We start from the raw sequence: 12,828 nt of genomic DNA on the forward strand, positions 1-12,828 counted from the left end.
AGTTTCATGAGCAACCTTGATTAAGGTGAAATAGAGGGAAATCGTGAGAGAGAGTTTTAGCTTCTTACCTCTCCATACAGTCGATTTCCATCAAGAGGGAGTCGGTCTTGCTTACCGACTGCATCCGGCAGTCTGCGCTCGTGAAGGGCCGCAGTCCGGCTGAGGAGAAGCCCTTCCCTTCTTTTATCAACCACCACCACCACTGCAACTTCTTTTGCTCCAGCCGACCTCCACCACTCACAACAGTCCGCCAATGGCTGCCTCAGGTATGCAGTCTTCCCATATTATTTTTGCTTGTTTAACACAATTTTGCTGTGTTTTGGGCCACCGCCATCAAGGAGAGGCGATGCAGGACCAATCCCAACACTTATGTGATTGATTTCCCCTCTCCACCCAAATCTGGGTCTTGATAATCTTATGTAACCGCATCTCAAATGGGCTCTTCTCAATTGACTCATGTTATGGAATGCTTGACCCTACCTTGTTTAATGGCTGCCCGATAAGGCTCTTTGGAACCGTATCGTTGTATCTTTTATCATATCTGAATATTTTTCCTTAAAAAATAAAGATTTTATTGTGGTATTTTGAAATGCTTATACATTCCTAAAAAAGAAGGTGATATTTTCAAAGTGTTAGCAATTTTGAAAATATAATGTTATTTTATTAACGTGATAAAAAACATTTTAATATATATTTATTATTTTTATATATCCTTTAAACCTTTGAATACATATTTTAATATATACTAATATTTTCCTATGCATACCACCCAGGTGATATCCCAGGTGGTAAGCGGGGGGTCCTGTGCTAAGCTGAATGCCCAGGTTCGAAGCCCTCTTCCACATGGGGCTTAAGAGATATCCGGTAGGGGTCTGCCTAACCCCACCAGCTTGCCTATCAAAGATTGACGGTAACCACTTTGGTGGTTTGTCCTTCCAAATCCTATTAACACCCGAGGAAGCCCTCTTACTCTTAGCTATATGAGGTGTAATTGCTCCACGTGGATAAGTATTTGCACCTCCCCTCTTGAAAGACCGGATGGAATTGGGGAAAGAACCTACTGAAGTGAAATATCGATGGAGAGAAGTGGTCCTAACCATAGTGACAAACGTTTTTATCGGCAATTTCTCTTTTTTCAAAAACTCATGAGAAATTGAAAAAAATCCATAAATCTCGCATTTTTTTCGGCAAAATCTTGGCAATAAAAAATTTAATTAAAAACTACAAAAAATATTTTTAATAAGAAAATATTAATAAAAATTATTTAAAAATAAAAATACATGATTTTTTCATGATAAGCAGCCATTTAAAACGTAAATATCGCTTTTAAATCGCGGTATTTATGTTTTTTCATAAATCTTGCTATATTTTGTAAATCTCACGAGAAATTTCCGTTTTAAGCTTTCAGGCAATTTCTCACGATATTATAAATCTCGCGATATTTGTCACACCGGTCCTAACAAAGCCAACCTGCCAGTAATATGTAAACATAGGTTCCATGCAAATTTAGTCCACAAGGAGCTATTAACATGACCCGTATCCGGACCCACTAGTCCGGCGCAGAACCCTCCCCTTGGGATCCAAAATGTAATTCGGATACACATTCTCATATACAAATTGGGTCCGGATCCGCACGCGGCATCTTATAAAGAAGAAAACAAAACGGGCCGCGAATCGACTCGGTGCCGTCTCTCTCTCTCTCTCTCTCTCTCTAGGGTTTTTTTCTCAAAGCGGCGGAGGAGGAGGAGACGGCCACGAGGATGGTGAAGAAGAAGAAGGAGAAGGCAGTGAACGTGTCGGGGAAGCCGAAGCACTCCCTCGACGCCAATCGCGGCAACGGCGGCGATGGCGATTCCCGCAGCGCGTCGACGGTGCGCCGCCTCAAGATGTACAACAGCAGGCCCAAGCGCAACCGCAAGGGACACATCCTCAAGCACGAACTCCAGTCCAAGGAACTCCCCGCCACCAACATCCAGCCTGATCGCCGCTGGTTCGGTAAGTTATCGGACGACCGATCCCGCTTTCCCTCTCGTTTTCGATCGGTTTATGCTCATTTTCCCCCTTTTCTCAATGTTTCTGCGGGATCCTGTGGTTATTTTTTCTAACTGCTGTGTTTTTTTCGTTATATTTAGATGAAAATTAGAGCCGTTTTTTAGTTCAATTGTTTCGTTTGTCTGGTTGATTTGAGCTGTTTTTTTTACTGTTTGGACTCAAAATCATGCTTCTTGATTTAAACGTTTATTATTTCAATTTAGTGGGAAAATTTGTGGGGTTTTGCTGCTCAGTTTGATTCAGCACTTCTTTGGCGGCTGAGCTCAATTTCTACGTGACAGCAATTTGCAATGATATTCGTTTCTTTTTTTTTCTTTTTTATGGAAAAGAGTTTATTCTTACTTGATTTCTAGTTATTTTCTCATGTTTTGATACCCGATTTTTGTTTGCCATTTTTATTGGGCGATTACATTTAGCAGTTTCTGAATTTTTTTATGCCCACTATTTGACGTGGACATATAGTGCTGGCGGTATTAATCTGTTGATCAAAATGGTTGTTCTTTTTTATTGTTGATGATTGTGGTCTGAATTATAAAAATTTGCAGGGAATACAAGAGTTGTGAACCAGAAAGAACTTGAAATTTTCCGGGAGGAGCTCCAAAGCAGGCTCTCCAATAATTACAATGTTATTCTGAAGGAGAGGAAGTTACCGTTCTCCCTTTTGAATGATTATACCAAGGTACGTAATCCATTTCTAAGCGGAGCACAAAGTGAACATATTATTTCCGAGTGTGTAGCAATGGACTTAGCGACCATTCGTTGTCATATTATGGATGAAAGAAAGCTGCTAACTATGCTATGCTAGTCAGCCTGGTTCATATAGTCTGGGACTCTGGCCACGCAAGGAGAATGGTGTGCAGAACACAGTGGCCACTCTTTTAATTGATGTACGCTAGGCTAATAAAGTTGATTTTGTTCTTTCAAAAGTGCTCATATACCCAACTGTAGACCTTTTCTGCAGAGCCCACCTTTTGGGGCTTCCCCTTGGACATCACTTGCCTAAACTCCCAATTTGACAAATCAACCATGCGCTGACTGGGGTCAGGTCCTATATCCATGATAAGAGGAAATCTATGTCACATGGATATGGCTGCGGATACGGAGACATGTAAATTATTTATGCCTACTACTGAAGGGAGAAGGGAGATATTTGCCTCTAGATGTTTCTTGAAAGAGATAGCATGTATAGACTAGAAATGCACAGCGCTATGATGCTATATTCTCAAGGACAATCTGCTTCCTTCCAGTTTCTGTCATCATGGGCTTTGAGATAAGGATGACTTTTTTCTTCTTATTCTGTTTCATGAATATTCTTAAATATTTCCTGATGCATGACAAGCCTTTTGCAACAATCTCTTTTTTTTCCTTCTAAATTTTGGGGCTGATTATTGATTATTATTCATTTTCACTGCACTTTGATGAAAGAATTTGCTTTTCTTTTTTCCTTATTTACTTTTCTATTTTCTCAAAAATGGGTTCACAACATTGGTGATCTTTTGTAATTTGCTGTATACAACTGAAAGCCTTTTGTTTCATATGACTTCCCACCAGTGTTGTGAAAAGCGTTGAGGCGTAGCGAGGCGCTCCACCAAAAACTGAGGCGAGGCGTAAAGCGTAAGCCTCAAATTTTTTTTGAAAATTTTAAAAAAATTATAAAAAAATATCTAAAAATACAAATAAATAAAGAAATGCTTTATTGATGAAATAACAACCAATAAGAAATAAAAAATCTCAAATAAGTACTAAAAAATATGAGATTAACATATAAAAGTAACTAAAAACTGATTACATAACTGAAAAATATATGAGATTAACAAAAAAAAACTAAAATATACTAATAAACTGATTACATAACTGAAATAACTGGAAAATATATGAGATTAACCTACAAAAGTTAAAATATATGAGATTATTCTAAAAAATATGAGATTAACATATAAAAGTAACTAAAAAAATGATTACATAACTGGAAAATATATGAGATTAACCAACAAAAGATAAAATATACTAAGAAACCGATTACATAACTGAAAAATATATGAGATTAACCAACAAAAGTTAAAATATATGAGATTAACATATAAAAGTAATTAAAAACCTAATTACATAACTGGAAAATATATGAGATTAACCAACAAAAGTTAAAATATACTAAGAAACTGATTACATAACTGAAAAATATATGAGATTAACCTACAAAAGTTAAAATATAGTAATATACTACTAAACTGACTACATAACTGAAATAATTGGAAATACATGAGATTAAGGTTTTCTTGACATAAATCTCACAGAATTTAACATTGACTATAGGGATTTTCTCAACCAAAAATCTCAGCAGTAATTTATGTTATAGCAGGGATTTCTCAACAAAAATCTCAACAGAAATATACTTTAAACAATAGAGACTTTTTCAAGGCAAATCTCAACAGAAACACATGTTGATAGTAGAGATTTTCTCAACCGAAATCCCAGAGCAACAATCATGTTAACCATAGGGATTTATATCCACAGAAATTCCAGCAGAGATACACTTTATTGATAATGAATTTATCAACATAAATTCTAGCAACATAACTTTTATAGCAAACATCTGTATATTGTGTTATGATTAAAACCAACACCCACAAATAAAATAAAGATAAAACTACTGTACACACACACACACACACACACATATATATATATATATATATATATATATATATATATATATTCAGTTTTACAAAGGACATCAAGCTGCTGAAATCAAAACTAGCATTAACGCTAACTACTGGTTTTTTTGACAAGCCACCCAAACTGTATGAAAAAGAAAAATACAAACAGCATTAGCACTAAGATGTTGGGTTTTATGAAAAGAAATTCCAACTGAATAAGAATCAAGATGTTGTAAATTTAACAACATTAACGTTAACATGCTAAGATTTATAAAATAAATAATACAAAAAATTCAACTGCAAATAGTTCAAGCTGTTGAAATCAAAATCATCGTCAACTACTGGGTTCATAAGAAATAATTCAAACTACTGTAAATCAAAATCAATGGCAGTTGTTGGGCTCTATGAAAAGAAATTAATTCCAATGGAGCATGATAGATTCCCTACTCATAAACGAAGCAGCCAACATTTCATTTACAAGAACAGTACCAATAATTACTCATAAAAATTAAAGAAATGCAAATTCCTAGGGGCCATAACCAGTTTCAAGAAGATTAGGCCTCATAAATCTTGTTGTAATTTTTTTTTTGCGCCTTGAGGCACAGAGGGCTGCGCCTTTTGCGCCTCAAGGCGCATTTTTGATAACACTGATTCCCACTATTTATTGACTTGTTCAGCTGATGAAAGCAAATTTTGCTCTGTACTGCTTTGTCTTAAGATAATCTGGATTGATAGGTAACTTCCATAAGTTTTTTTGTATATGACAGACTATTTTCATTGATTTGAAATTCCATGAATGCAAGTTGATTTGCAAATCTAATTCTTTGGCTTATATGAAAGCAATGTTAGAAACCGTTTCCTATAGTAGTTTTATCTTTGGCAGTTTAATGGGTTTCTGAACTGGATTTTACATATTGCAACAACTAGCTTCTTTGTGTTTGTCTTTAGAACCAAGTCAAGACCTTCCATTCAATACTAGCCAAAGGATGGTGGGTCAACTAGCTTGGGGAAAGTTGAATATCACGAACACTATAACAAAATTTGTATCTAGCTTTTTGCCTTTGTAATATTGTAATTCTCTGGTTATTTAAAATTGTAATAATATTTTATATTACAAAGTTATAGGGGATTATTGCCTAAATCTTTCTTCGGCTAAAAACCTAAAAAGGTAGTTCAAAGCTTCACTTTTTCACTTTCCTACTTTCCCTTGACAGTAGGAAAACCATTGAAATTTGGGTAAGAATGGATGGTGTGCATTACACTCCTAGAAGGATGTAGATATCATTGATCTAAAAAGAAAGGTGAAAAAAGTTAATGACATTATAAAAAAGGGTTTCTTATGTCATTTTCGTAATTTGTCTGGAAACCACTTTTCGCACCAAAGTACCCTTGGATGAGCTTTAGTAAGATATCATCCATTTCCTTGTCATATAGATAAGTTTTTATTTGAGTGTTGGATGATTGATGTTTAATTTTTTCAATGAGCTGACTTATAATTGATGGCCATGCCACACTTCTCCAGCAAGCTAGATTTCATCTCCTGGATAGAGAACCATTCCAGGATGCATTTGGCCCTAAGAGAAAGCGGAAACGTCCAAGACTTGTGGCAGATAATTATGAATCTTTGCTTATGAAAGCTTCTGGATCTCAAGGTATGCTTTGATTCAATTCCTGAATCCTATCATGCCTGACTTTGTTCCTTCTCATACATCACATGATTGGGAAATCCTGTTTTGGCATTTTTTGTGTTTTCTTCTTATAGTCTCTAAATTCATTTATCTGATGTTCTGTGATTGTTATTATTATTGTTGTTGTTGTTGTTATTGTAGTAGTAGTAGTTGTTGTTGTCATCATCATCATCTTCATTAATCTTGTGTAAGTTTATGCATTAATCATGATTCTGTGTGACTGTACAGTCAAATGCTTGACATGCCAAACCTGAGAACTAAACACTTTTTCCTATCTCTTCATCCGAAGGTGGAATTTGGCTAGGATCTTTGTCTAGTTGAAACTAACAGAATCATCCGTGTGGGATCAAATCTGACATGTAGCCAAACAGCACATTCTATAATACTTCTTAAGGTTGAAACTTGAAACTGGGGCATTAGTGGACAAAAATATTTCACTTTAGAAACTTTTTAGAAATTACACAGAAGTTATGGAGCTTACATTTCCTTTTCAAATTCTGAAACATATTCGGCATATGGGTGGAGTTGGTGCACCGTGATGGATGTCGCAGAAAACCAAAAATTTTGGTGGTCCACTGCTTTCTTCCTTGAACCAAAAAAGAAATCTTACTGCAGATCTATGTTCATTTTTACCATGAGATGATAGGTGGTCAGCTTGGTTATGGAATGGATGATTACATCCCGAATGCATGACTTTTCTTGCTGCAACTTGTTAGTGCTTGTTTGCAAGGGTTATTCTTTTATCTATTAATTTCAGTTATCTTCTTCATACGCCCTACGTCACAGTATAGGAGTTCATGCAACTTTATTAGTTTTGATGTCGTATGTGTATTGATTGTATGAAAGAAAAATGTAAAAAATTATATTGGATTTCTGTGGTTGCTGTTCACAAATATCAGATGCTTTTGAGCAAAAATCTGCTGTAACACAACCCACTGATGGAAGTGAAGAAGATGGCTTAAGAGATCTGGTCAGGCACACCATGTTTGAAAAGGGGCAAAGCAAGCGTATTTGGGGCGAGCTTTATAAAGTTATTGACTCTTCTGATGTTGTTGTCCAAGTAAGTATATTCTCCTGTGATCAAAGGCATTCGCAACTTAAAATTCCTTGTTCTGCATGTTATGAAACTTATTTGAATGTTTGGATTTTCTGCATTAGATGCTCTTTTCTTGAATTTTCGGAAAATGATTGTACTACCCCTGAGAATTATAATCATATTTCATAGAATGGTCAAAAGATATCTCAATATTCCTCAGATACCCACCCATCCGGTTTCCCCTGAATTTGGGGGCATTTTTGATGATTTTACCCTTCCGATAAAATACCGTTCTAGCGAAACTCACCATTTCAGCAAAACTCCACTTTCGTCAACAAAACTGAGATTCACCTATACGTTGAATTAGCAAAACTCAGTTTAGTTGCAACATAAGTAACAAATCTCGTTGAATTTGGGGGCATTTTTTTATAAATGAGTGTAGCTGAGATGCGTATGCTTAGATGGATGTGTGGAAATACAATAAAAGATAAGATTCGAAACGAGGAGATACTTAAGAAGGTAGGCGTTGCATCCATTGAAAATAAGATGAGAGAGAATCGCTTATGGTGGTTTGGACATATTCGGCGAAGGCCTAATGATGCTCCAGTTAGAAGGATGGAGAAATGGGAAAATATATTAGTTAAAAGAGGTCGGGGTAGGCCTAAGAAGACTTGGATGGAGATGATAGGAAAGGATATGAATGCTTTGAATCTCATCGAGGACATGACATTGGATAGAAATGATTGGAGGAGAAGGATTCATGTGGAAGACCCAAAATGATTTTCTTTTTTGGTTTATACCGCCGACCTCAATTGTTTTGGGATGAAGGCATAGTTGTTGTTGTTGTTTTTCTTCCACTCCATCCCCATCATCTCCATCACCACCACCATATCATCACTACCACCACTTCTACACCATTATTACCACCACCATTGCCATCATTACCATTACTACTACCACCACCATTGCCATCATTACCATTACTACTACCACCACCACCATCTATCACCATTGTCATCACCACCATAACCATTACCACCAACACCATCTATCACCATTGTCATCACCACCATTACCACTGCCACCACTACCATTTCCATTACCACCGCCACCACTACCATTTCCATTAACATCATTACCACTACCATCGCCATTGCCATCACTAAGTCACATGGGTGCGGGTGCGGCACTTTAAAAAACCTAGGGTGCAGGGGTGCGGCAGGGCAAAACTGTAAATATATATATTATATATATATATATATAATTTTGAAGTTTTAACAGTTAACATTATCACAATTTAACAGTTAACATTGTCATAATATCATTCATCATGCATATAATATATAAACCTAAATATCAATCAAATAAGTAAAGCAATTACATAAATCAACCTAAATATCGATCAAATAAGTAACGCAGAAAAAAACTAAATTACATACCAAAAGTAATGGATCTTAATAATTTTTTTCTTCATCATCAAATGCATCATTAGAAGGAAGACTGAGCTCTGATAAATCCATGTTTGTCATGTTGAAATCATGGTCTCCCTCGAAGTCACACTCTTCTGGGTTTATATCCTCAAATTTGGATGTTTCTTGTCTGCGTTACAAACCCATTTTGAAAATGTTAAATACAATAAAAGTATATTTAAATAAAAAATTTAAAATTAAATAATCAAAATAACTAAGAAAGCAAATTAGTACCTATATTCATCATTAGTTCGTGAAAGTAGTCGAAGATTTGAATGAACATATACTAAATCCTTTGCACGCTTTATTGTGAGTTTGTTTCTCTTCACGTTGTGAATTTGAGAATATGTGATCCAATTTCTTTCATAACAAGATGAACTAGCAGGTTGTGATAGCAATCGTAATGCAAGACGTTGGAGAAGAGGTGCTTCCGATCCAAATGTTGACCACCATGTGATAAGATCTATATTATCCTCCTCTCTCGTGAATAATATTGGTCCATATAATCTAGAAGATGAAAATTTTTCAAACTCTTGTGTGACTTGATTTAGAAGATATGCTTCAGGAAAAAGTCTTATCATACACATATTTTTATGTCTTGATAGCTCTGAGTCTAGATATGGAGGGACACGACCAATACCACTTGCTTGCCACTTTTTTGCATAATATTTTGGATTAAGAGAATGTGCCATGCAATGCAAATGAGTGTTGCTCTTATCCCATCTTTTGACTAAAATTGAATGAATATGGTTAAAAAATTCTGAATCAATCAGATTTTTTTTCTTCATGCTTGAAAACAACTTGTATTTTTTCAATCATATTATCCCATATTTCATAAACTCTGTGAAGCATGGCCTCATGCTTATCAACTTCTCTCAACATTTCCCAAATAGGTTGGGTAAATTGAAGAAAGTATACTACTTTGTCCCAACACTTATCATCAACAATGAATTTCTTAATTTCTTTGGATAGAATGTCCAAGTTTCATCCGTCACCATGCTAACCAAAGCATTCTTTATTTTTTTAACCTTCTTCACCATCACAATGATGGACACAAAACGTGTTTCAGCGACCTTCAACAATTTCAAGTTAAAATGCCTATTAAATATAACATCAACACGATGGTGGTTAACAACAAAATTTTTAATGCTTTTGACATTTCTTTCTAAGTCTTCAATCCATGAACACAAAGCATATGCTTGCGAATTTTCTTCTTCTTTGGGGTTGCATATGCTCTTTAGGGCCAGATTTAAGCTGTGTGCTACATAGAGAGTCAAAAAAATATGAGGGTAATCACTCTCCAAACTCAACATTGCACTTTTACAAACTGGAGCATTGTTTGTAATAATTTGTACAACATTATGATCACCCACTTCTTTTATGCCTTCTATAAACAACTCCTTCAAATACTCTGCATTTTTATATTCTCAAAATGCGTCAACTGCTTTCAAGAATACTGAGCCACTAAGCGAAGAAACAATGAAATTGATCAGTGGACGCCTTTGAATATCTGTCCATCCATCAGACACAATAGAAACTCCATTTTGCTCCTATGAATATTTTTTAATCTCCAACAACCTCTCCACATTTGCTCTCTCTTCTGCAAGAAGTGTGGTTCATATTTTTTCTGAGCTTGGAGGCACATAGTCACTCAAATTACAATTTGCCAAGGATGTTACTAAATCCTTTCAATAATTATTTATAGCCCCATTAAATGGGAGTGAACGAGAATAAAAATACCTAACTTTTCTATCCAATTATTCTCTTCCATATGTATTGAATGCTGCTTGTATCGTTCTTTTATCTCCTACATTGACTTTTTTTTTTCAGCATCTTCTTGGTGGCTTGCAAATGGCACACTAACTGCACAAGAATCGGTCATTGTCTTTCTCTTCTCATATTTTTCTTGTATTGTCTTCGCATTGCCTCATCAACTTTTCTACGTCCTGAAATGTCATATCCTAGTATCTTCAATAAATGAGCCTTCACTCTTGTGTAAGACCAAACAAAATCTCTTTCACAGAGCTTGCATCGAAATCTCTTGTTTCCATCATCTCCTTCTTCAGTTTTTGCAAGTTTATCTATATGTACCCATAGTGGCCTCACCTCATCAGTCCCACTACAACTATCATCAAAACTAGCAACAGAACTCAAATGTTGGGATGATGATGACGCAAATCATTTTCCTTTATCCGTCATTTTTATCCTAAAAAAATACATTCGAAAATTCAAATCAATTATACAAACATTATATATATATATATATATATATATATATATATATATATATATATATATATATATATATATATATATATATATCCCCTGCCAAAAACAGGGAGAAACTGAACCCCTCCCCTGAAATAAGAGGGAGCTGGGAAGGGGGCTCAACCCCTCCCTTGCCGACCCAACAAGAGAGCGAGAGGGGGGGGGGGGGGCTCGACCCCTCCCTTGAAATCAAAGGGAGCAGGGTGGGGGACTCGCTCCCCTTCCCTGCCGAAAACAGAGGGAGTAGGGGGTGGGGGTTCAACCCCTCCCCTACCGACCCAACAAGAGAGCGAGAGGGGGGAGGGGCCCCTCCCTGCCAACCCAACAAGAGAGCGAGAAGGGGGGCTCAGCCCCTCCCCTGCCGAAAATAGGGAGGGGTCGAGCCCCTCCCCTGTCGAAATCAAAGGGAACAGGGGGGGTTCAGCCCCTCCCCTGCCGACCCAACATGAGAGCGAGAGGGAGCAAGGGGGCTCGGCCCCTCCATTGCCAACACAAGAAGAGCGAGAGAGAGAGGAAGCTAGAGGGTACCTGTGACGAGGGAGAGGAGGAGGTGGCGTCAGGCAGAGGCATCAGGAGGACTTGAGTTGAGCTGCGCGGGAGAGGAGAGAAGATTAGGGCAATTTTTTTTGCCCTAATCCTCTTTTTTCATCGGTTTTTTTAACCTTTGAAAAAATGGACCAAAATGACCCTGGGTGTGTTGACCGCACCCACGATTGTGTTGACTGCACCCAGTGCTGCACGCGCACCCGCATCGCGTCGACGCGGGTGCGACACCTGCTTTGCCAAGTCCCTGTGACTCAGATCCACCATCACCACCACCACTAGGTTTCGCTAGTCCTATAGAAACTAGGTTTCACATCTGAGTTTTGCTATTTTATTGCAACTGAGTTTCATTGATGAAAATCGAGTTTCGCTAAAACTGTATAGGCAAATCTCAGTTTCGCTGGCGAAAGTCAAATTTCACTAAAACTTTTAAAGGCTATACAATTTTAGCGAAACTGAGATTCACTTATAAAGTTTTAGCGAAACTCAGTTGCAATAAAATAACAAAACTCAATTGTGATAGAATAACAAAACTCAATTGTGAAACCTAGTTACTATAGCACTAGCGAAAGCTAGTGGTGGTGGTGATGATGATGGTGGTAGTGGTAATGGTGATGCTGGGTGGAGATGGTGGCAATGGTGATGATGGTGGTGGTGGTGGTAATGGGGATAATGGTAGAGAAGTCGTGGTAGTGGAAAAGTGGTGGTAATGGTGATAATGGTAGAGAAGTGGTGGTAGTGACGATGGTGGAGAAGTGGTGGTGGTGATGAGGATGATAGGGTTGGAGTGGAAGAAAAGTAGTTGTAAAAAAAAAGTAAGTCCCACAACTAAGATTCGTTGGTTCTATTGCAACTAACCAAGTTTCTCTATTTCAATATATAGGCGAATCTCAGTTTCGCTGGCAAAAGTGGAGTTTTGTTGAAACAATAAGTTTCGCTAGAATGTTGTTTTACCAGAAGGGTAAAATCATAAAAAATGCACCCAAATTCAGGGAAATTGGGTGCGTGGATATGCGAGGAATATTGTGATATCTTCTGGCTATTCTATGAAATATGATTATTCTCAGGGGTAGTACAATCATTTTCGTAAATTTTTCTACAAGAATGACCATGTT

The 12,828-nt window shown here is 37.0% G+C and overlaps 1 protein-coding gene across 1 annotated transcript in view; it reads left to right on the plus strand.

The window, feature by feature from the left end:
• Positions 1-1,675: 1,675 nt before the first annotated feature.
• ATNUG2 (GTP-binding family protein) overlaps positions 1,676-12,828 on the plus strand; it is a 29,239-nt gene continuing 18,086 nt past the window's right edge. The window contains exons 1-4 of the mRNA XM_090002565.1: positions 1,676-1,995; positions 2,598-2,731; positions 6,232-6,361; positions 7,297-7,457. Of these exons, the coding sequence (XP_089858691.1) occupies positions 1,761-1,995; positions 2,598-2,731; positions 6,232-6,361; positions 7,297-7,457 (660 nt within the window). The 5' untranslated portion in view covers positions 1,676-1,760. The remainder of the gene's footprint in view (positions 1,996-2,597; positions 2,732-6,231; positions 6,362-7,296; positions 7,458-12,828) is intronic.

This window comes from Nuphar pumila, chromosome 4, assembly GCF_984573655.1.
Source record: "Nuphar pumila chromosome 4, dmNupPumi1.hap1.1, whole genome shotgun sequence".
NCBI classification, from domain to species: Eukaryota; Viridiplantae; Streptophyta; class Magnoliopsida; order Nymphaeales; family Nymphaeaceae; genus Nuphar; species Nuphar pumila.